At 33.7% G+C, this 22,821-nt stretch overlaps 5 protein-coding genes across 6 annotated transcripts; 2 read left to right on the top strand and 3 right to left on the bottom strand.

Annotated features, from left to right (window-relative positions):
- Window positions 1–1,745: 1,745 nt before the first annotated feature.
- LOC126754408 (anillin) lies at window positions 1,746–7,375 on the bottom strand. The gene is made up of 12 exons (XM_050466334.1): window positions 7,176–7,375; window positions 6,680–7,081; window positions 5,627–6,623; window positions 5,203–5,571; window positions 4,908–5,136; window positions 4,575–4,707; window positions 4,324–4,509; window positions 4,036–4,269; window positions 3,566–3,926; window positions 3,193–3,491; window positions 2,867–3,118; window positions 1,746–2,801 (listed from the first exon to the last, which is right to left on the bottom strand). Exons 1-12 carry the CDS (start codon window positions 7,191–7,193, stop codon window positions 2,334–2,336), a joined length of 3,948 nt encoding a protein of 1,315 aa, XP_050322291.1. The 5' UTR covers window positions 7,194–7,375; the 3' UTR covers window positions 1,746–2,333.
- Window positions 7,376–7,839: 464 nt separating this feature from the next.
- Window positions 7,840–8,362, top strand: LOC126754425 (39S ribosomal protein L42, mitochondrial). Its single transcript, XM_050466377.1, has one exon. It carries the CDS (start codon window positions 7,922–7,924, stop codon window positions 8,294–8,296), a length of 375 nt encoding a protein of 124 aa, XP_050322334.1. The 5' UTR covers window positions 7,840–7,921; the 3' UTR covers window positions 8,297–8,362.
- Window positions 8,309–9,929, bottom strand: LOC126754418 (cyclin-dependent kinase 10). The gene is made up of 7 exons (XM_050466365.1): window positions 9,874–9,929; window positions 9,678–9,798; window positions 9,545–9,617; window positions 9,314–9,488; window positions 9,057–9,259; window positions 8,555–9,001; window positions 8,309–8,500 (listed from the first exon to the last, which is right to left on the bottom strand). Exons 2-7 carry the CDS (start codon window positions 9,792–9,794, stop codon window positions 8,355–8,357), a joined length of 1,161 nt encoding a protein of 386 aa, XP_050322322.1. The 5' UTR covers window positions 9,795–9,798; window positions 9,874–9,929; the 3' UTR covers window positions 8,309–8,354.
- A 3,810-nt stretch (window positions 9,930–13,739) lies between these two features.
- Window positions 13,740–18,361, top strand: LOC126754419 (uncharacterized). Of its 2 annotated transcripts, none has more exons than XM_050466366.1 (4): window positions 13,740–13,902; window positions 17,088–17,262; window positions 17,325–17,570; window positions 17,709–18,361. In XM_050466366.1, exons 1-4 carry the CDS (start codon window positions 13,740–13,742, stop codon window positions 18,175–18,177), a joined length of 1,053 nt encoding a protein of 350 aa, XP_050322323.1. In that variant the 3' UTR covers window positions 18,178–18,361. The 2 variants fall into 2 exon arrangements, with proteins under 2 accessions (XP_050322323.1, XP_050322324.1); XM_050466367.1 differs by lacking the exon at window positions 13,740–13,902 and adding an exon at window positions 14,311–14,409 and having other exon boundaries at window positions 17,709–18,354.
- Window positions 18,362–18,383: 22 nt separating this feature from the next.
- Window positions 18,384–22,592, bottom strand: LOC126754409 (nodal modulator 1). Its single transcript, XM_050466335.1, has 7 exons — window positions 22,402–22,592; window positions 21,751–22,306; window positions 21,439–21,690; window positions 20,751–21,384; window positions 20,516–20,694; window positions 19,497–20,458; window positions 18,384–19,430 (listed from the first exon to the last, which is right to left on the bottom strand). The coding sequence occupies exons 1-7, from the start codon at window positions 22,545–22,547 to the stop codon at window positions 18,536–18,538; spliced, it is 3,624 nt and encodes a 1,207-aa protein (XP_050322292.1). The 5' UTR covers window positions 22,548–22,592; the 3' UTR covers window positions 18,384–18,535.
- Window positions 22,593–22,821: the final 229 nt, after the last annotated feature.

Below are 22,821 nucleotides of genomic sequence, written 5' to 3'. Positions count from 1 at the left end.
TTTCAATTACAAATGATTAAAAACATTTAATAATTGAGAACTAACAGGCTTAATTCACCTTATTATTGTATTGAAAGATCGAAAGTCAGTTGTTTTAATATACCATAAAATCATAAAAAAGGATTTAAGTAGTTTTGTCATATATTAAAAGTCCAATATATAATAATTTGCAATCGTAATAAATGTTGGGTGTTTTAATTTAAAATGCCCAAAAATTCTTATTTTGTTCGATCTGGCCATAATGGAAAATGTTATAAAAAACGCTTATTTTGAGGCGCTCTCACACTGGAATAAGTTGGGCATCCCATTATCCCGGGTATAAAGAGTAAAGGAGCACATGCAGCGATAAAGGTCGGATATATAGCCGCTTATTTTTGAGCACATGCCATTGATTTCATTATCTGACGTCAATATGTGTATGTCTTAAAGAAGTTTTAAAATATGGAAGTTAAACAGCAATTAGGAGGGACTCCACCCTTCAGAAACTAGCGGTTTAATTCTTCTTAATTTAGAATTTCGACCTAAAAATGAACAGTTCGAGAGCCTCTAGTAGCGTTGTATGATTGACTTTATCAAAAGCTTCTGACAAGTCCAACGCTACGAAGATCGTCTTCTCACAGGGTGGTTTTTAACTCATGTGATGAACTATCAGACGTTTATGACGCTAAGTGCTGCGCACTTTGCGAAAGTCATATTGATGGTCTAGTAGACTCAGGTGATAAGTGAAAGCCTCAAGTACCATCACTACTGGGGCAAAGAGAGCTATCGGACGATAAGACTCTCCTTCGTTGACGCTTTCCTAGATTTCATAAGCTGGGCCACCAAAGGATTTTCATGAAGGCAAGTGCAATGTGAACTGCAGGTCAAAATAGTATACGCACTTTTTTGGGTCCGAGGAGGCATGGTCATCGAATTGAATTTTAATCCAATCGACATAACTCTTCGAATAAGACAAGTCCTTGACAGTAGTCCAAGTTGAATTGATATTTGCAAACAGTTCGCTTTTGTTAAACAAGGTGCGGTTGTCCAGAGAAAAAAAATCGAGTTTTCTCGATCGAGTTAATTATGGGCAGACAGTCTGATGCGAAGGTTAGCATAGGTCGCCAGGTTATGCTATTTATCAGACCACCACTAGCGAACTCCATCCCACTACGATCATTTGACATGCACGAATGCCAAAGATTGTGGTGCGAATTAAAGTCGCTTAGTATCAAACGGTTTTCACCAGTAAATACCTCTGTTCAGGTGATATCCTGATGGACAACAAGTTACTGGGGTGTGTAAGTATAAGTATGTACATATTAGATTTTTCGAACTCGACATTGCCTAACCAGATAGCATCCTAACATTCAAGAGTAGTATCAATGCATTCGAGATAGCGACTACGACCGCCTTTATTCCAAAAAAAAATAAAAAATAAACAAAACAAGAAGACAAGTCGTGAGGAAAAAAATGTGTAATGACATGTTAGAGCTTACATTATACAGTACAACGGCATTTCAAGAAGTATGACAACGAGACACACCTTTTTCATTTTACTTTGACTGCACAACGATTTGAAAGCATTCACTTTATATATCCAAAAATTCATAAATTTACCGGAAGGCAAATGTGATCAATGATAAAGGTAACATCTCCAATAATATATCAACGTATGATTTTTGTCAATTAAAATATTTTTTATATAGTAAGTTTGAAAAGGCTTACGTTATTTTATAAAAACTTTTTACATAAGATAAAAAGAGTTTATAGTTATAAACATAAATTTTATTAATTATTAGTATAAATAAGTTCATACATATAAAATAGTGTAAGTTATACATATATGCGAATATGTGTGACAAATAATATACGATTCAATACTAAACGATTTAAAACAGCAAAGGACAAATAGCTGTTTTCATAAAACTAAACGTAGATAATTTGTTAGTTTTTCGACATTTTTAGATAAGCAGTACGTTGCAGCAATATAAAAATTTTCTTTATACGAAATATAAAGATAGAAATATATAATAATAATAATATACTATACTATTTACCTATTCAAACAGTAGAAAACTTAACTGAAGGTTTAAAAAGTGAAAGTGCATAACACCATTTAAAATCCTCCGCAGTATACATATTTTATATTTTTATCATAATTGTAGCACTAGTATTACCAAATTGAATCCGATCTTTCCTATTCACTTTTGATGAAACATTTTAAAGTCGACCTCGGAAAAATTAATAAAATAAAATATATGAACGAAAATTGATATCCTCAAAAAATATATTCTAATAAATATTTATGTCTCGTAATTTGAAGTCAACAATTACTAGTTGATAATATATCATCACTGCGGCGGTCCCCAAGCGCGCAGCAACAGTAAGACTTTATTGAAGTAAGCACACCAAAGTTCTCGCTCTTCTTTCGTATCAGCTGAAAGCAGGTATCTCACAATTGTGTTGCGGCCATTTGGAACAATAATGAGTGATTCTACGTCTGTTTCTTTTGCGGGTCGCTCGAATTCGAGCAACATTGTGTTAAGACGGGCACATATGTCACGAGGCGCTACGGTTACTTTCTGTGTATGACAAGCATACAAATCGATGGTGCCGATAGGCGTTTTTTTACGCTCATCATCTGGGTACTTCCAATAATTAAGTACACTTCCATTTAAATAACACCAGCGTCGATGCCAAGCCCCGAAACCAGAAATGTCTTCAAACATCGTTAGAAAACCGCGATGTTCCACCAAAACAGATAATTCACAATTAGCTTTCATATGCACAACTCCTTCCAATGGACTTACACCAAGAACCTGTATTGTAAATTCAATAAAAGCAGAAATGAGAAAAATATTGCAACAATACAAATCCACCATACTTGTGTTAGGGTCCATGAGGTCCGCTGTATCTCACGTAAAGAAAATATGGCAAAACCATATTGCACCAATGCCGGCGTGCGCACGACGTTTGGCCCCGCAGGGCTTTGTACTGGAGGCATAACTAAGCGATTTTCACTGCCCTTCTTTTTAGGGGTTTTTATGCCACATTTTTTATTCAAATTAATATGATATTTTACTTCGTGTGGCAAAACTTCTCGCTGGGCAGTCATACCGTAAATTTCTAGGGTAATCTAGATGTTGACATAGCAAAGACATGGATAAAATAATATACAATTTTAACAATGAATGCCGATCTACAACATACCCTAAAATCTGCATAAACGTTATTCATTATTAAAACATCAGGGAATTTAACGGCTAGAAGGCCAGGAAGAGTGGGTACTGTCTTTGTGGCCAAAACATATTCATTGTACTTTAGTAAACAAACCAAATGATGGCCGGAAATGGTGTCCGCAGCTAGTTTGCGTATGTAGTCTTGTCGTAATGGTATAGTTATTTCCTTAACTGTAAGGCGTCCTTTATCTCGTAATGAACCTGTTGGGCGCAAGCACTTCTCTACTCGTAAACGTTGTATTTCATCTAAACAGGCCTGACGGCGATGAGCTGTAAATGAGAACATTTTTAAATATTCTTAAAAATTACAAAATAAAAAATAGCTACAACAGCAACTAACTTACTTGCTACAAGTAAATGCCGCTCGCCCTCAACCGACTCAGTTGATCCCGAAAATTCAATAGTAGCAGCACATAAGTTCAATGCTTGACTGGTTTGTGCAATCACCGTCTGCTGTTTACATACTTCGTCCAGTAGTTTTTTGATTTTTTCTTCCACCAAGTGAGTATCATCTGTATCTTTTTCGTCTTGTGAACTATTGACTTGTGTCTCAACTTTCTCAACAAGGTACGTTTCATCGTTTTTGACTTCTTTTATATTATTTTTATGCTCAATTTTCAGTGCTGCAGAGGTAGCGTTACTGATATCGGAGCGTAAGATCTTCCTTTCTTTACTCACCTTTCGAATTGGAGTAGAATTAGCGCTCTGTAAGGAAAGTAAATGGTAAGAATATGAATATATTTTAGTAAGTGTTTCTTGCCCATGCAAGAATGACCCTAGATTTCTAGGAAAATAAAAAAAAATATATAATCACATTATCGCTCTGTTGGCGTCTGTAAAAACTGACTGTATGTACCAAGGTGACGATATTGTTCTCGTTTTCGCGATTGATACTCATTTCAGATTTTACCGGTTGTGTCACGTACAAAGAGGTTGCTGAATTTGGAATTGGTGATATCTTATTTTCTTCTGTTGCAATTTTATAATTTTCGTCTTTTTTTGATGATTTATGAAAAGAAAAGCTATTGGAAGCAGTTGTCCCTTTATTCTAAAGATTAAACAATTTATTAAATAAAAACGTTGATTATTGGAAAGTACTTGCTTCTTTTGACAGATGAATTATACTTTCAGATTCATTCGCATAATCACAGCTTCCCTGTGTGTTGTCATCAATGCCATCTTCTTCCAAAGCTTCATCTAAGTAATCGTTAATACCCAATGAAGTTTCAGAAGAATTCAATGAGCTATCTTCACAGCCAAAATATTCGTTATCACCACAAGATATCTGCTATTTCAATTAACGAACATTAATTTAAAGCTTTTATGAAAATTTATTTTTGTCAAAATACAAACCTCCATTTGTTTGTCTTGCTGATGTTTTTTTTGGTGATCGTCATTCTTTTGTACAGCATGCATTATCTCACGCCCCAAACTAATGTTGCAGATATCTATGCTGCTATCATCTGCCTCCTCTGAATACATGTCACTATAAGTAATAACGTAATATTATAAATAGAAAAGAAATGCAAAATTTCAATTTAACTAAAGTTTATTAGTTGACAATTATATTGAGCCTATTTTGTATTAAATTATTAGCTAATCTTTGTAAAGCAAACTTTTTAGTTATCTGATGTTCATTCAATACACATCAAACATAGCAAACATGAATAAAGACGATCAGCCCACCTTCCATCTCCATTCATACTATCTAAGTCGCTAGTTCCATGTTTTTTAGTTAGCATCTGACCATGTTCATCTGCGGTACTGTGGTCAGACATAATTGCAGTAGTGGCACCACTGTCTCTATTCGATTCCGATGCCAAGTTTCTCGATTCCAAATCTGATAGTGCCGGATACAGACGACTTACAGCAGTTTTGCGTGCGCGTTTGCTTTCATCGTCATTAACTTCGCTAGCTGCAAATAAGAGAACCATTTTAAGTTTTATAGAAATGAAATGAAATCAGAAATTAATGTTCTCACGAGAATGCCGTTTGTTTTTCATAGTCAAACTTTCTATGGGCATCGGAGGTGGTGGTGGTGGTGACGGGGGATGTGCGATGGTGGTATTTTTCGTATTGTGAAAATTAAGCAATGTTTCTTTAGTTCCAGATGCCTCCAATATATTCTCTTTGCTTTCATTTATATATTTTTGTTTGTGAAAACGATTTGCAATAACTTGCATATCATTTTTACGTTGCTTCTGTATATCAGATTTTATTTTGCTCTCTGCCATGGTAGATGTGTTTGAAACAAGCGCAGCTACTTTTTCACGCAATTTACTTTCGTTGCTGGGTTTCAATGTTTTCAAATTTAAATTTCCATTAGTAAACAAAATGTCGGCATTAGTTGCTGTAACATATAAAATAATTATTAGATATTATATATTATTATCTTCTTTTGTCACCTTTGGCACCATCTCCTCTATGTTGCACAATGTTCTCATTCTGAATTTTGCTTATAGACGGAGCCATTCCGAGAGCAGCTTTGGGAATAAGGGCTTCCCCTTTATTCCGTTCAAATAATTGCATACGTTCCTTGAGCGACAATTCTGTCGGATCTTTTTGTGGCCTTTGTGCTTCTTGACAAGCGCTAACTTTTTTTTCAAAGGCAGCCGTTCGTCCAGAAACTAAACCAATATTAACATTTGTGAATTTACGTTCCTTATGGTCAACCATATTACATTTATCCTCCAAAATTTTCGAAAACGTGCTGGCCAACTTAGCCACTTTAGGCTGATGTGCAGCATTTTTTACATCATCATCCCCTTGTTTTTCTATCGACTCACTTTTTTCATCTTTTGTGTAGTCATAAGCAAGTTTCACAACAGATGATTTACGTCTTTGAAATCCCTGGGCTTCAAGTGAATTAAACAACAGGGGATCCCATGTCAATTGTTTTGTATTACAAGGCGGTTGTGTGGTATTCCCTGGTTTTTTTTCCTTCGATGACAACTTCTCTGATGTGTGTTCATATCCCTCTTTATATGTATTGTTTGATAATGACGTACCTTGTAAATTAGCTACCGGTACATTTGAAATTTTTCTACTTGGTAAATCTGGCTTAGGTGGCGGTTGTAAACTTAGTGGATGCGGGTCGTGATGAGAAGTGTCATCTTCCCACTGATTGATAGAACTCGCAAGTTCGACTAATTTTCCTAAACGTTGTTTGGAACGTTTAGTACTTTTCCCGTCACATTCATCAACAGGAGAATCAGAATGGAAATCCCCCTCAGTTCGGTGTATTGGCGATGAAAGGTCATTGGGGTTGGCATAAAGTGCACCAAGGCGCTGTAAACGACTTCGTGAAGTATCTCGTATTTTAGATGTCGTTTGTTCCAATGCTGTTTTAATGTGGCTGACATCATTATTGACAATATTTTGCTCTTCTACTTGGACTTCAACCTAATAAAAAATTTTTTTTAATATCCAATCATTTTCGTAGATCTTTAGGAAATTACCTCCATGTTTTTATTTGTCACTATATTGATTTCAATTCCTAAATCTATATTTTCTTTATTCACCGCCGAAAACTGACGGTGAACTTTTTGCTCCGTATTTGACAAACTCGCTGTATTATTAACAGCCTTTTCAATAACTTCCAACTTATTGCAATTTAAACCACTTTCACTTTTTGCGCTGGTTCCTTTATGTGATGTAGCTTGCAAAGATGCCGCTACAACAGGCTGAACAGTTATCTGCTGTGTTTGGAATGTTTGTTTTTGTTGAGTTCTATTTTCCACATCACCGACTTCGACGGATTTGGCAGTGTTAAACTCTCCGGCACTCTCGACAAGGGGATGTTTACTTGCCTTACTTATACCTAAAAGTCTACTACGTTGTTCTGCCTTTTCAAGAATTCGCTAAAGTTGTGCATTTATGTACAATTTAAAATAATTAGTTATTGAAATTCTATACACACATACATTTTTACTTTAATACACACGAGTAACTTACCTGGGTAAAAGGATCCATTTTTCGTATGACTTTAATTATTCAAATCAAAATAATAGTTATTTCACAAATGCCACCAATTACAGTATCTTTGCTATCCACCACAAGTTTATTCCTGCTGATGATTCTTTGATTGATTAAAATATCTCAGCAAACGTAATAAATCCAACCGAAGCTTATGAAAATCGACGTTGATGATTGCTGCTGACGGCTTTTTGAATTATATCTATTCAGCAGAATTCAGCAAACCAACTTTCTTCTGAATTATAAAGGTTGCCAAGCGTGTCATTCAGAAAACATTATTGTTTTTTTTTTAATGAAAATAATTTTTATGAAATAATATCAATTGAACACCAAAAATCTCTTTATAGATTGCTTCTCACTTATCTATGAAGCACGTTATCATTTTGAACACGAAATAGTCTTTATAAGCAGAGCACGTAATGATAATTGAAGTTAAAGTTGAACATACGTTCCTAATATGCGAATCTTCCATTTTTAACTCTGCTTGTTCCGACTACTAGTTTTATTATTTTCATTATAATGGAACTATTAAATCACTTGTACATATTATTAGAGACTTAACAAACCAATTCACTGAATTCAGGACAAAAGTCTATTGAGAATTATAATCGTTTCACCAACAATGGTTATCGATATTTAATAATAAAATTACCCTGGACATCTGCAATAATCAGCTGTTTGATAATAGTTTTATTAAGAAGTGTACGAAATTAGATTAATTAAAAATGTGTTCGCCGTTTGTTCGTGGCTTTTCCATATTTGCATTAAGAAAGACTCCGCCAAAAAATGCATTAGGTGGGAATAGTTTGGTGAATAAGGTGGCAATTACGAACGACGGGGCCGTTTGTGTTGCATGGCATCCTGAGACAGATTTTCCATATGAGTGTTCCAAACCAATTCCATATGCCATCAATGACCAGAATAAAACATTAATCGCAGACAAAAACAACGAAACTACAATTAGTGCTTTCAAAACAAAAACACCGGAAATAGCTCGTCAGGAGCTTATGCAACTCACTTTTACTACAAAGCATCGTTGGTTCCCAAGATCACGCGATAAGCGTGCTAAACGTACACCAATGGACCGGCCTTATTTGTAATAAATCCTATAATTTAAGTTATTTGCTTTATTATTCAAATATATGGTACTAAAAATGTCTAATCTACACGACGTTTTTTTAATATGCTACCTAATATTGCCGATATGGTTGGCAGCTCAATATTAGTTTGCTGCCCAGTTGTTTGTTTCGTTTGTGCGAGGTTGCGGTGTTGAGGGAATGTGGGCATCAATTTTGGGTCACACGCTGTAAACAAAATTCACATTTTATTTGATAAATAAACTCTTAAATCATAATTACGCAATGGTGGTTCCTTAAAATAGCTGCTCTGCAAACATTCTTCGGCCGTAGCACGTTTTTTGGGATCATACATGAATAGGAAGTTTAAGAGTCGTAATCCGGCTGCAGTCAAATATTGAAATTTTGGTTTTAAATTATTATAGGGTTGCTGTTTAAGTGTGAAATTTTCAAGTGCCGGCATTTTAAGAAATTCAGGCCAAATGTTTTCCGATGGAGTTCCAAGCAAATCTGTTATCAAATCTAATTGCCCAAGTTCTGTACTACCAGGTAGCAGCGGCTTATGAGACAAAAGTTCACCTAAGATGCACCCGACAGCCCACATATCCACAGCCGTTGTTTGGATTGGCGATCCCAATAATAATTCTGGTGAACGATACCAAAGAGTTACTACTTGTGGTGTCATAGTTGTAGATGGTTCACCATAAAGCCTAGCAAGACCAAAGTCAGCTATGTAAATAATTTAAAATTATTAATTAGCGCGCGATTATAACGACATATATACCTATTTTAACACACCCCTTGTCAGTCATTAACAAGTTAGACACTTTTAAGTCACGATGGATTATATATCTGGAATGCATATACTCCAATCCATGCAAAACTTGTAAAATAATACATTTCACTTCAGACTCTGAAAAAGGCTGCACCATATTGTCGAGTAATGATGCCAAGTCCTGTTCACAGTACTCCATTACAAGAAATATGCTTTCCGAAAGTTTAATAAATAAGTATAATTTTAATATTTTAGAAAATATTTACCTTTCTAAGCTTTTGCCTACTACTACATCAATGAGATTTACAATATTTTCATGGCTACAGGCTTTTAGAATCATTATTTCTCGTAATCCGCTGATAGGTAAACCATCTTTTTCTTGATCCATTCGTACTTTTTTTAAAGCAACTATACTATTTGTTCGAGAATCTCTGGCCCGATCTGTGAATAAACATTCAAATAGCACGTCCCTATATTTACATGTTTATTATACTTACAAACTATACCGTATGTGCCTTCTCCAATGCGATTTAATTTTTCAAAATCAGTAACTGCACGACATCGTCCATGCTGCATAAAAGATCGCGTTGTTATCATGCATACATAAATTGAAATTAAATATAAACAAACCACATCGCAATCTTTTATATCAATCGGTTCCCCGCTTTTTATAGATATCAAGTAACCTTTTCTGGTTACCGGAGCTTGAGGATCTAAGGATTTTATGTGCTCGACAGCTTCTGACATCTTTCTGGGTTTTGTAATAAAATATAATTCTATTGACAATAAGTGTTTACAATACAACAATATATATATGTATTTATACTTTTTTGTTGACTACTTCCAAATAACTAAAGATCTACGTTTGTACCAAAATTTACTCTTACAGGGCATCTCGGCAGCCAATATATGATTTCTAAAAGTCTGTATTGCTGGCAACATTGCTAACGGGGCATCTCGACAGAATAAAATCTATGAATTAAGCTATAAGCTGTCACTTCAGCAGTTTGACAACGCAGTTTTCATTTCTATGAAAATTTCGAAGAGGCAACATATCCCATTTGCACATATGTCGACGCAATTTTCATTTCGGTAATATGAAAATTAGACGAGCGAGTATTAAGAGGTTATGTTATATTATAAAAATAAAGTACATTTTCAAAATAACATTTTTTCAAAAAATTAATATTTAGTTTAATATTGTTAATTTACAGAAAAAGTATGTCAATTGGGTTGGGAATAATCGAAATCTTAAATTTAATAAACTTATTCTAGCAAAAATCCAAATATCATTGCTCATTTTAAATTTATTATTTTAATTGGTATATAAAATTTATGCCACAATTATTATATAGTAGTCCAAAAATATGAATTCTTATTTTTCCCAAAAAATCATTTGTAAAAAAAGGATATCTTTCCTTTTCTTATTATCTTATTTTTCCCAGAAATACATTTGTAAACAAAAGGATCTTTATCCTTTTTTTGTTTTCCACATAAAAGATTTAAGGAGTTCAAGAGCTCAAAACGTGCGCTACATCAGCTACTTACCCGACGGCATTTCGCAATGTGATAAAATAAATTTTTCAAGAGCTCAAATGATTATGTTATGATAACAAATGCCCACATACAGATTTGGCAATGGCAATAGCAATAGATTTGACAGTTAGTAAGACATAGATTTTATCCTGTCGAGATGCCCCGTTACGGGTTTATTGTATACTAACTGTATTGCTTTGCGTATTGCCTGTGATGGAGTCTTATGCTTATGGAATACATATATTTAAATATGTTAAAAATTAACATTAAAATATTAATCATACATATACATGAATATGTAGCTATTTACTATATTTAAAGGTTTGCCAAAATAAATTACAGTTTACGCAACAAAACGGCCCTGACAGATGACAGCGCTAATATGCATTAGCGGGCTTAAGTTACATTTATTTGTGCATTTGACCCATGTGAATGCAAGTTTGTAATGCACAAGAATTTCGTGCATTTGGCTGAATTTAGTAGGCAACATTGGTTAAAAATGACAGATTTTTGCTATTGTTTGACAGATGTCGCTTGAAATCTGCCGCCTTGTTTGTGTTTACAGCTTCAGAGGTAAACAGTTTCTATATTGCTAATTAAATTATGTGCAAGTATATTAACAAAAACAAATTTTAATATTTTTAGATGGCAGAAAATAAACAACGCACAGTTTGCTATCCATTTTTCCAATATTCTTCACTTTTTCACACACTTTCATTTCACTTATTGTTTTAATAAATAAACAAATTTCACTATCAGCTGTCCAAATGCACAAGTCTGCCGTCTGTCACAATAAAATTTCAATGCGTATTAGCGTTGCTTAAGGTGCAATAATTTTGCTCGTCTGTCAGGGCTATAAGACCCTGGCATTTCATCTCTCCTACCTTTATATACATGTTGCCACTCCGAATTTTCTGTATAATTATAAAAGGTCTGTCTAACTACCAAAATGACAGTTCAAGATAAATATCTAGACATTTATTGCTAAATATTATGTATATTGCTATATACATCGGCAATATTGCTTCCAATAAGGATATTTAGAAATCATATATGCCTGTCGATATGCCCCGCTAAGAAATGCAGAGAATTTAAGCGAATCTCGGTTAATTAAAGGGTGATTTGATCGATAGTTAGATTGCAAGGATTGTATGAAATCAAGACCCCATTAATAAGTTTTGTAGCATTGCATAAAGTTTAGACTATAAAATACACTGAATTTGATGCGGTGATGTAAACCATTTGATTATTTAGTTACAAGTATGTCTGTACAATGTATTATAGTCTACAAAATCTTTACAGAAAGAATACTTCCTTTAATAAATTTGTACGTCGTACTTTAATTGATATTAACGCTAATATTGTAATATATTATTAACGACTTACAATTTAAAAATAAATTGAATTTTTGTCTGAAATTAAAAATTTGGTTGAATGAAAAATGGCCTGAACCACTTTGAAGGTAATCCAATGAAGATGGTTTGTAAAAAAAATCAAAAAATATTCGTTTTTAACCGACTTACAGAGCGTAAATTAAAAAACAAATTCATTACTTGCTTATAACAGAGAATGTTAAATTTAAACAGATAATGTTATTTAACATTTAGCTAATCTGCAACACACTGATAAGGGCGGGAGTTATAGAATGAAAAGACCTTAGAAACTCCTCTGCTCTCATGAACGGGGTAGCTATTGTATTTGCTGGAGATTTCAGACAGACTCTTTATGTCGTTAACAGAGGTACGCGAGCAGATATCATCAAAGCATGCTTAATACCGTCGCCCTTATGGACTTCGTTTGAAAATATAAAATAACGAATTACGAATATGAGAGTTCATCTTCATGGAATCCATGACAGTGATTTAACACAGCAATCCTTAAGCTTGGGCAAGGAATTTTTTCCACTCCAAACTTAAGCAGCAATTGTAATATTCTTCTGGATGAGTCTCTAGGCCAAATAGTCAATAGTTTAGAAATTTTAATAGGTGCAGTATACTTTGACATCGAGAATTTGCACGAAAAGGAATTTCAATGGTTGTGTTCTTGGGCAATAATGTCACCCAGGTATGACAGTGTCAACGAAATAAATGACTCATTATCTCTAGGAGTTTTTAAATTCATTAAACCTCAAACCTTCTAGACTGCCTCCACATAAATTGGCTTTAAAAATTGGAATTCCAATTATGCTTTTGAGAAATTTAAGTCCTCCAAGCTTGTGCAACGGGACTAGGCTGCTTATTAAGAAATTGAAGGACAATTTAATTGTAGCAACCATTATTACCGGCCCAGCAGCAGGTCAACTAGCTCATATACCGAAGATTCCAAGTGATCTGCCAATCTCATTTAAACGGCTTCAATTTCCGGTAAAAACATTTTTCGCTTTAATTTTAAACAAGTCCCAAGGCCAGACTTTCGAATTAGTAGGGATTGACCCACGAAAATAATGTTTTACTCATGACCAACTGCCATAATATAACAAATATCGTTTACAGGGAAATATAACTTTTGAAATGATTGATTCAATGATATCCATGTGAAGCCGGGGCGGACCGCTAGTTCATTATAAAATATAACATGCGATTACGACATTATTGAAAGTAACAAAGCAAAACATAGTTGTTATAAATAATGTAAAAAATATATAGTATAAAGGACGAAAATTATTTTATATAAGAGTCAGGTAATAAGCAATAAGTACCATTGCCAGTATTTCTTATATATAGTATTCGTTCACTCAATAAGCGTTAAATTTAACTAGTCGATGTTTTATACTTACATACAGAGCGAAATCAATATCAATACAAATCATAAAACGAATATACCTATTAACATTTAGTGGATCGTTGATGAGTTGTACACGCTGCGTAGCTTTTGTTAGGGCTTCCACAGAATCGCGATCGCAAAAGTGATAACACGTACATATGAACAAGTTTTATTTGCTTAACAATTAGATGCGGAATTATCACCTGTGGTTTAAATATTTTCACGTTAATGCTATCGGATATAAAAACAAAGTACATTTCCTTACCGGATGTCAGTGAAGTGGTAACTGTTGCCCTTTGCATTTTGGATGAAAATCTGTGTAAAGGCTTAGTAAAATTATAAGAGATTCTGAAAGTTATATGTGTATGATTTGTTTGATAGTGATTTAACAAAATGAATAGAATTATATTGTTGGGTTTAATTCTTGTTGTGTATTTTGCAATGGTGCACGGAGAAAATTCGTTAAAAATTGAAGGAAGCCAGTCATATAGAAGCCATATTACAGACTTACAGTTCGAAGCTAGGACAAGGAAATATCATCATCATCATAAATTATGTAAGAAATTACTTAATTGATTTTAAGAAAACATTGGAAGGGCGTGAGCAGTTCTTAGTAGTAATTAGCGTGGCAGCTATAAGCTATTTATACCTTGACAAATAAAAAGTTTTCCATTTTGTACTTGAGTTTGACCAGTCAGTGGCTTGGGTAGAAAAAGACGTGTGCAAAATTTAATTTTCAGTGTCGCCGACTTTTACTTCGTGATTTATTTTTTAATATTTTGATTTCAAAATTTACTTACTAATTATAACTCAAAAAATATATTTTAACTCTTTTCACTCACGTAATAGTTTTTTTCACAATGTGTGTGATGACCACGATGGTTTCCGTGGTTACATTTATAAATATTGTGTCACGATTACCAGTTTTAGGAAAAGTTTAAGCGGTCTTGTTGATTAATTATCACTTTTCACTTTCAATAATGGTCTAGCTTACTTTCGTGCATGTTTATTTATTATGGCTACACATGTGAAATCTTTTTATCAAAGATAGAGCAAATCACAGGTAATCGGTACAAATTTATTTATCTACAGTATGAATACATGAGAGACTTGATATTAGTTGTTGGTATCAATGTGAAAGGTGAAAGTGAAGTGGTACCTTTTTAATATATGATAAGAAAAAGTAAACATGTTACGATGTTTACTGATATGATATGTTGAAAGTTTGTCAACCAATAAAAAAGAATATTTACTAATTGAATTAATTAATTTATATACATAAATATGTATATTTAAGTATATTAAGCATTTAATAACCATGGCAAAAATGAAAAAAAAAATTAATGAGCCGTTTACAAGTATTTGCATTAACATCATAACAATAAAATATACAAAAAAATATACTAATCATTTAATAACAAATTTAATAGAGCCCGACCGATTAATTTACATCGGCATCGGTCACTTTAAATTGGAAGGCATTCTAGGTATTTATTTTTTCACTTGTTAATTGCGTTAAAGTTTAAAATATTTAAATTAGTCGTACTAAGATCTTTTATCATAGATCATACCGATAATGTTGAATCAGAAGATAAGTTTAAGTTAAGTTCCGGGCATACGTAGTGTGACCGCCAAATACAGTATAAAATCTTTTCAAATTTTCTATGATTTATATTTATCATATACATTAAATATACATATAGATTTATCAATTGAATATTGAAGAATCATTGTACAGAGAAAAATATGCAGAATACAGAATACAACTCCAGAGAATTTGAAAAGAAAAAGTTGTTTTGAGGTAAATGCGCTTAAAGATACACAGATTAAGCAGTTTGAATTGATCGGCTATATTTTAGACTGACTATTTGGAAATATTAATTTAAAATTTGAATATGATATATATTTACAATGTATAGACTTGATTATTTCGAAATTTCACAGAGTCTTTACTACAGTATTTTGCGTTTATTAAGGCAAATCCTGAATTGCATGTTTCTAAGATATATGATATGGAAACTAATATTTGTGAGACTATATTAAAAAAAACTAGGTTCATTCGACGATACTAATCGAAAACGTATAGTACCGCAAACAAATCACGTGAAAAGTGTCCAAAATGATAACCTTTGGAACTTTCATGACTGTGTCAAGAGGTTCAATTGGACGCCTGCTATTCACTTTGTTTGATTCATATATCTTAACCAATCGTTCCGCTTGATAGTAATATTTTCAAATTTTGCCAAAAAATACTTTTCCGAATAGTTTTTTAGCGCTGCAGGACATCTACATATGTACAAGGTCTGTCGCAAAAGAAACAGGACTGTTAAAAAAAACAACAAAAAATTAATATTTTTCAAAAGTTATATTTTTTTATTCAAAGTAGTTTCCTTGTGCTTCGATACAGCGTTTAGCCCGGTCAATTAGCATTTTAAATGAGTGTGTAAGGTCATTTTTCGGAATGCTCTTGAGAATATCGGTCGTCGCCTTTAGGATAGCTGAAATTTCCTGAAACCAGTGTCCTTTCATGGGCAAATGAAGTTTTCCAAATAGGTAAAAATCACAGGGTGCCAGATCAGGTGAGTAGAGTGAGTGATTAATGGTTAATATGGAGTTTTTTGTCAAAAAATCAGTGACAAGCGTTGACCGGTGACACGACGCATTATCGTGCAACAGGCGCCAGGGCCCTGCCTCACGGTATTGTGGTCGAGCACGACGAATGCGTGCCAAAAGACGCTTCATAACACCAAGGTAAAACACAGTATTAATCGTTTTGCCAGGTGGGACGAACTCTCGGTGTACAATACCCTCGGAATCGTAAAAACAAATCAGCATTGTCTTTATTTTTGACTTCTGAAGACGACCGACTTCTGATCGTTACAGAGGTCCTCACGACCTTCTTGGAATCGCTTAAACCACTCATGCACATTACATTTCATCATGTGAAATGTTTCAGTAAACGTTTTCCCTAGTTTAAAACAAAATTTAATATTTGCTCTTTGTTCAAAATGCATTTTACGACCGATGTCCAAAAGCTGCTGTCACTTTTTGATCTATAACATCGATTGTAGTTATCCAGTTGCCTTAAATTTTTGCGAAATGTCAACAAGAGATCAAACTTTTTATTTCATATACCCACCAATAGGTGGCGCCACCAGAAAGAGTTGTATTTAAAAAGTTCTGTTTCTTTTGCGACTGACCTTGTATATACATGCATATGTACATACGTACATATGTATATAGCGATTGATTTCCAAATTGGTTGGAGAAAACTCAAAAATATGTTTTTTTCTTCGTTATAATATTATCTTATTAATTTTTGACTATTAATAAAAAGAAAGAAATTTGCATATATGTATGTATGTATGTACATACGTATTGTGATTTGCATCTTCCTTTTAACATAAGAACTAAGTTTAGTGTTATGTTATAACAGTAATTAATAACATTATTTTAAAATTTACAGAAAGAAATAACTACAATATGTAATTCCGAATTAAGTATTTATTTTATTTGGAATAGAAAAGCAGTACGAAACAATGTATTAATAAATACTAAGGTAGTTTTTAAAGGATCGACATTGGCCGATTTTTGCCAATTGCACTAGGAATCGGTTAGATATTACTATTTAGCAATAAATTTAAAAAATATGTATACATACATACATAAGTAATACTCTTAAGATCAAAGATACCAGATATGTATATACAAATATTTAAATGTATGTTTCTTTATTTTCAGGGTACCTTTGGGGATGGCATGCTTTGGCTATTGCCTATTGGGTTAAAGTGAAACTTATTGTTGTGGGCTTCTTCGTTGGCAGTGCGATATTCGTAGCTTTACGATATGCCTGGCCTCATAAATGTTCTACCGGTATCGTTCATGACTCCCCCACAATTGTTTATGATCATCCGCCGTAAGTTGTAACAAAATAATTCAAATGCAAAAAGTTTAAGACGATTCATACTTATTCCATAGGCCTGCATTTGCTAACGATCATGTGCCTTATTCCTTCGATCATTCGCACCAATTCGATCATTCATTTTCCAATTCAGACTCTGTTGATCCTTATTCTGCCTACGCTGGATCGTATTCCCAAGATATTACGGCTACTGCAGAAGTAGTACCGCCAACGGCAGCAGACACTCACAGGGTCGGTCGTAGGAGTGTGAATTACTCTACAAGAGTGAAACGTCAACAATATTTAGGAAAAACCGAGGATAGGTATGTTCATACATTCGCTGATCTTGGTTAGAGGCATTACCGTTTCTATCAGCAAAAACGGCAAAATTAGGTTATCATATAAGATTTATTCGGTTTTACTTATTTTTAAATATTATTTACAATAATTTCGGTTTTCAGAATTGCCGAATTGATGTTTGACTTCTTAGGCCTGGATTCAATGGCTTGTCGACGACGTTTCATCTGTGAGATGGAGTTTCGATCACGACTTAATCCACTTAGCGGTATGGCTTTTCGAATTTTGGGTCGTGGGTTTTTTGAAAAATACATGAATGCTCGCAATAAACTTGGTCGGGCGAAATCATTCACTGAATGCTCTGCGGTTAACTCAGAGTGTAAATTTATAGAGCAAAATTCCTCGGATCCGGTATCACCGGAAGATCCAGAAGAATCCAGCGGTGCTACTGCCACTCAAGATGAAAATGAAATTATCGGCAGTTCAGAAGAAAGTCAAGTTAATAATCCTAGCATTAATGTGGAAATTCAAAATGAAGGGAATTTACAAGCGGAAAGTAGGTATATAAAATTCCTTAGACATAGTAATCTAGATGGCTCAAAAAATATTGAAACGAAACGTATATTAAACTGATTGCCCGAATGTACGAACAACTCTAAATTAACTTATATATGTACATATGTATAGCCATTAGAACACGTTGTTCACTAAACTTAAAAATAATTTATTAATGTGTTATTTATATAATCGTTAAACTTAAGTACTATATATATATATGTATATATATTTGCTAACTAAAGCTAAGCAGTATTTAATTTTTTTTAATGAAAAACGATTAGTGGTTTGATCTAAATAATTTATTTTTTCTAAAAGTGTACTTTTATTTTTATACATTGGATAATAAATTTAAAACACTTAATTTGCGTCAATATTTTATTTAGATAATCGAAAATAATTCTATGTACTGCAAACGACTGATACTGGGTTAGGATTATATTCTTTTAGCTTTTTTTTTGGTTACTGAATTTATTTGATCAGCAATTTTATCAATTTTTTTTTGATTTATTGGTTCCACACTACGTAGTTCCTTTTTCCTGCTGCTTTCCTGCTTTTGTGCAAAACCCCGAGCTATGTCATTTCCTTTATTCCAAACAAAATTTAGGAAGTCCATAGCAATATCTTGTTTAAAGAAAGCAATTGACACTAAAGCCACTAAAATTAGAGCTGAAATTGAATTTTGGTTCAAATCCGCTTCAGCTGTGCGAACCTCTGGTTTGAAGTTCATTTCAATAAATATAGAGCTAGTTTCTGCCACAAATGTTTCCGATGGTAATATATAAGAATAAGTCTTATCGGAAAGCGTCGATTTCAGTTCCACTGTGTAGCTCTTACCATCCAGCGGTATGCGCGGAAGAAATACCATAATGCCAGGATTGTAATTTGATTTCATGTTTAAAGGAGTTTCAATACGTTGCGAGTAAATCGGTGAATCAGATGCACCTTTACGGTACATCAAAATTCTAAATGTTTTATAGTGATCATTTAGGGTAGTACTAATACGTACTATTACATCAACGAATTTTATAGGACTTATGGCGATAAAATTTACTCCGCGTATATCACTTTGCGCTATTTCTACGATCCGAGTTTCAGGAATTGAGCGTGCAATATTTGAATCAGGCCTATCAACATCTTTGGGTTTTAAAACATAAGTACAGCCTGGTTGCAGTCCCCGTAAACGATACTGCCCGTTATTTTCACTTGTGGTTTCTTCTTGCTGATGTTGACAATTTTCGTCAGATAAGGCTTCGATATTTATTTGCCCGAAAGGTTCACCATTTAGCGAATTTATCGATCCAAAAATGGAATACGCCACTCGTTTTCCGCTAAACAATATTTGAGGCAATCAAACTAAAATACTAACTTTTTTAAATTCTATTTTTAATACTTACATAAATTCTAATTTAAGAGTTTCCCCATCCTTGATATCAATCATTTTCGATGAAGGCTCAAATTTATATTCTTTCATCATGGGTCGTAAAAAATAACGTGATGGTGAAAGTGAATGGAAATTAATAGGCTCTTCTGTGGTAATCAAATTCCTACGATAACTTTCTGCACCGCTTAACGACAGTAAAACACCACTTAATATTTTGCCATCATCATCTTTGACATTCACAATAATCTCACATAATTTATGCACTTGAAATGAAGATGTCTCCCAATTGAATTCAGAGAAAACATATGACTCTTTCTCAGCTTTTAATTCATATTTGAGATTCTCGTCAATAGGTCCAAATGTGAATTCACCGTTAATATTGCTATGCAAAATTTGTGCAGCCAGTTCTGGATTCTCTGGATGATTTAAAATAATTGTAGCATTTGCTAGAGCAGGCACAACTTTTCCTTTTATGATTAAGCCTCGTGTAGCGATGAAATTAAATGCAATGTCTACACAATCATTACTTCCTATTAATTCCTTAGTTTGAGGAGAAAAAAGTAGCAAATCGCTTTGTGGTGTAATATGTATTATTTCTTGGGGTTGCAAGTGAGTATCATATCGGAATGCATATTTTCCATCCACTTTATGAGTCTCAGCGAATGGTGTTATAACATTCTTGCCAAGAGTTTTCGATTCCACAATTAAACGTAGAGTATCTATATTTGCCTCTGAAGAAAGTATTCGCACACCTATTTTATGGGCCATAGCAGTAACTATAACCGGTTTTTTATCCGCAGTATTAAACGTTTTAGGTAGATTGTCATCATATAAATGACAACCTTCCAATTTAAATTTGTATGTCCCGAATATAGGAACACAAAATGTGTTCACACCTGTAAGTAATTTCAGAGTATCTACTGATAACTGTTGTTGCTGAACGGAAACTGCTGTGCCTGTGTAAGAATATTTCATCTGTAGAAAAGTGTGTATTAGGTTTTTATCAAATCCATTCATTTCATTTCACCTTACAATAGCTCGATGGCTCGAAATTACAGTAACCTCATACCCTCTTTGAAGAAAGGGTGGTGCAGTTTGTGTAACTGTAGCAACGTTGACAAAGACCGTTGTGGAATCAAAACACAAGTTCTCCTGACTTATAGTTAACTCATACGCACCCGGAAGTATGTCTTTGAATAAGTACTTGCCACCTTTATGGATATAATTGTAAATTACATATGTTACATTTTTTTCTCAAAATAATTACCTTTTGCTGTTAACATTTCCACTTGCCCTGTTCGCTGCCCTTCTGAATTTAATGAATGCAGTGTAATTTCTGCTGCAGTGCATGCCTCAGGAGCATCAGGAAGACATTTTACTTCTCCAGACAAAGTCGCACGTAGTTGTGAAAATAAAATATCCTTGAGCGGTTGGTATTGTACGTCGATTTGTTGCTGTAGTGGGAAAAATTGTATACCACTGGTTTTATCTGAGTCTGTTGTCAGGACTTCAATATTGTATTTTCCACTTGATAAATATGTGCACCAATCTCCAGATTCAGGTTTGCTCGAAACCGTTGTGTGAAAACCGGATGAATGCTTTGTAATACCAACAACATACGATTTTTGTGAAACTACTTTTCCACAAACTTCGAAAGCTATAGGCACTATAGCATCAATATTTGTTGTATTTATCTTTAAATCGACTTCTCGTTCTCTGAACTGATAGTGTGGGTATTCTGCTCGAAGTTTGTAATGTCCAGGCTTTATATTTTCCAACGTATAGCTACCATCTATTTCCGATTTTGCTACAACTTCATCATTCAAAATTATTAAGGCACCTTCTATAGGTGATCCAATATGTGAATTACGTACTTTCCCAGCTACAGTAAAACCAGTAATCTAACAAACAGTTTTATTATTACCATTTAATAAATCAAATTAAGTTAAACTTACTTTAAATTCGTCTCTTATGAAGAGTGTATCTTTGTCCACTTCCAATTCTATCAATATTGGTGTTATGTGTAATTTATTTGTGGAATTTTCCACAGTTGGTTCCACCAAATATTTGCCCGGTGGAACTCCTTTGAATATATAATTACCTTTCTTATCCACTGAAGTTTGGCAAGACGAATGTGTTTCATAATTTAAATTATTAACTGATAATTCAACATGTCTTCCTTGGTCGCACAATAATGAAAGTTGTTGCTTTTAAGTTAAATCAAGATTATTAGGTAATCACATACACGTACAATAATATAATCTTACCCCTTTCTCTCTGAATAATGCCAAGTTAATGCCTTCGATCAATTGACCATTCGAATTAAAATGCCCGAGTACATCAAAACCTCCTACAACCAATGAATTATCTGGCAATTCAGTATTGCCACTTTCCACTAAAACGTTGTGTTCCGATTTTGAAAAATGCCATCTCGGATGTGTAGCATACAATTTGTATTTTCCTGGTATTATGGGGGTAAAGGAGAAAATTCCATATGTATTAGTCACAACAAGACGTTCCTCGCTTTCAGCTTCCGAAATTAAATGAACGCTTACGCCCTGCACACCACTATTATCTCGACCAGCAAGGGCTACTTTTCCAGTAATACCAAAACCTTTAAACACAAAGTTCACGTCTTTGCCTTGACTACAAATATCATTTCTTCCATCAAAATTAAGTTCCACCTGTTGTGGCTCGAAACTCCAACCTGGAGGCGGCGAGACTTGTAAGAGGTATTCACCCTTATCGTAAATAGGCAAAAAATAATATCCATTTGAAGGAGAACAATCGGTTTTATCCTTTAAAGAGCCTTGTTTTGTCAATCTAATTAAAAGTAAATTATTTAAATGTTATAGGTTAGTAGCCAAAAGTAAAGTGACAAATCATGTGAACATCATGGTGCAATTGATTTTACTTACAACTTTACTTCTACCTTGGAAAAATCAATTTCTGCATGACTTTTTATAAAGCCTCCACATCCTAGCACGTCATCGGCTTTTGAATAATGGATAATGCTACTAAATTGTGTTAGTAATATTAAAAATAATAATTGAACTACGCTCATTTCATATAAATGGTAGGAACTGTCGGTAATAAATATCTGATATGTAATGATTACTTTCTGTCCCTACACGTAATAGTTAATATCGCGTTAATCTTATCAGCGGCAATATTACCCAATGGGGCGGCACAGCATTTATGGTAGTCAACAGTCAAGGCAATATATTCTCGCACAAAAACATCAATAATAATAATTTAAATTAAAACATCTATTACGATTATAAATTACCATTAGTGGTTGTTTAATATGTGAGAAACTATTTAAATATTTTTATGGT

This window comes from Bactrocera neohumeralis, chromosome 4, assembly GCF_024586455.1.
Source record: "Bactrocera neohumeralis isolate Rockhampton chromosome 4, APGP_CSIRO_Bneo_wtdbg2-racon-allhic-juicebox.fasta_v2, whole genome shotgun sequence".
Lineage (NCBI taxonomy): Eukaryota > Metazoa > Arthropoda > Insecta > Diptera > Tephritidae > Bactrocera > Bactrocera neohumeralis.
The sequence above is the reverse complement of the archived record's forward strand: the minus strand, read 5'-3'. Positions and strand labels throughout refer to the sequence as shown.

Coding starts and splice junctions, on each gene's coding strand:
- LOC126754408 (XM_050466334.1), bottom strand. Junction 5,572..5,626: donor TAGAGGAGATGGTGCCAAAG/GTGACAAAAGAA, acceptor TATATGTTACAG/CAACTAATGCCGACATTTTG. Junction 3,927..4,035: donor GACGCCAACAGAGCGATAAT/GTGATTATATAT, acceptor CTTTCCTTACAG/AGCGCTAATTCTACTCCAAT.
- LOC126754425 (XM_050466377.1), top strand. CDS start 7,922: ATGTGTTCGCCGTTTGTTCGTGGCTTTTCCATATTTGCATTAAGAAAG.
- LOC126754418 (XM_050466365.1), bottom strand. CDS start 9,794: ATGTCAGAAGCTGTCGAGCACATAAAATCCTTAGATCCTCAAGCTCCG. Junction 9,260..9,313: donor GTAGGCAAAAGCTTAGAAAG/GTAAATATTTTC, acceptor ACTTTCGGAAAG/CATATTTCTTGTAATGGAGT. Junction 8,501..8,554: donor TTTTAAGGAACCACCATTGC/GTAATTATGATT, acceptor TTTTGTTTACAG/CGTGTGACCCAAAATTGATG.
- LOC126754419 (XM_050466366.1), top strand. CDS start 13,740: ATGAATAGAATTATATTGTTGGGTTTAATTCTTGTTGTGTATTTTGCA. Junction 13,903..17,087: donor TCATCATCATCATAAATTAT/GTAAGAAATTAC, acceptor CTTTATTTTCAG/GGTACCTTTGGGGATGGCAT. Junction 17,263..17,324: donor ATTGTTTATGATCATCCGCC/GTAAGTTGTAAC, acceptor CTTATTCCATAG/GCCTGCATTTGCTAACGATC.
- LOC126754409 (XM_050466335.1), bottom strand. CDS start 22,547: ATGAGCGTAGTTCAATTATTATTTTTAATATTACTAACACAATTTAGT. Junction 21,385..21,438: donor TCATAAGAGACGAATTTAAA/GTAAGTTTAACT, acceptor ACTGTTTGTTAG/ATTACTGGTTTTACTGTAGC. Junction 20,695..20,750: donor GGAAATGTTAACAGCAAAAG/GTAATTATTTTG, acceptor ATATCCATAAAG/GTGGCAAGTACTTATTCAAA.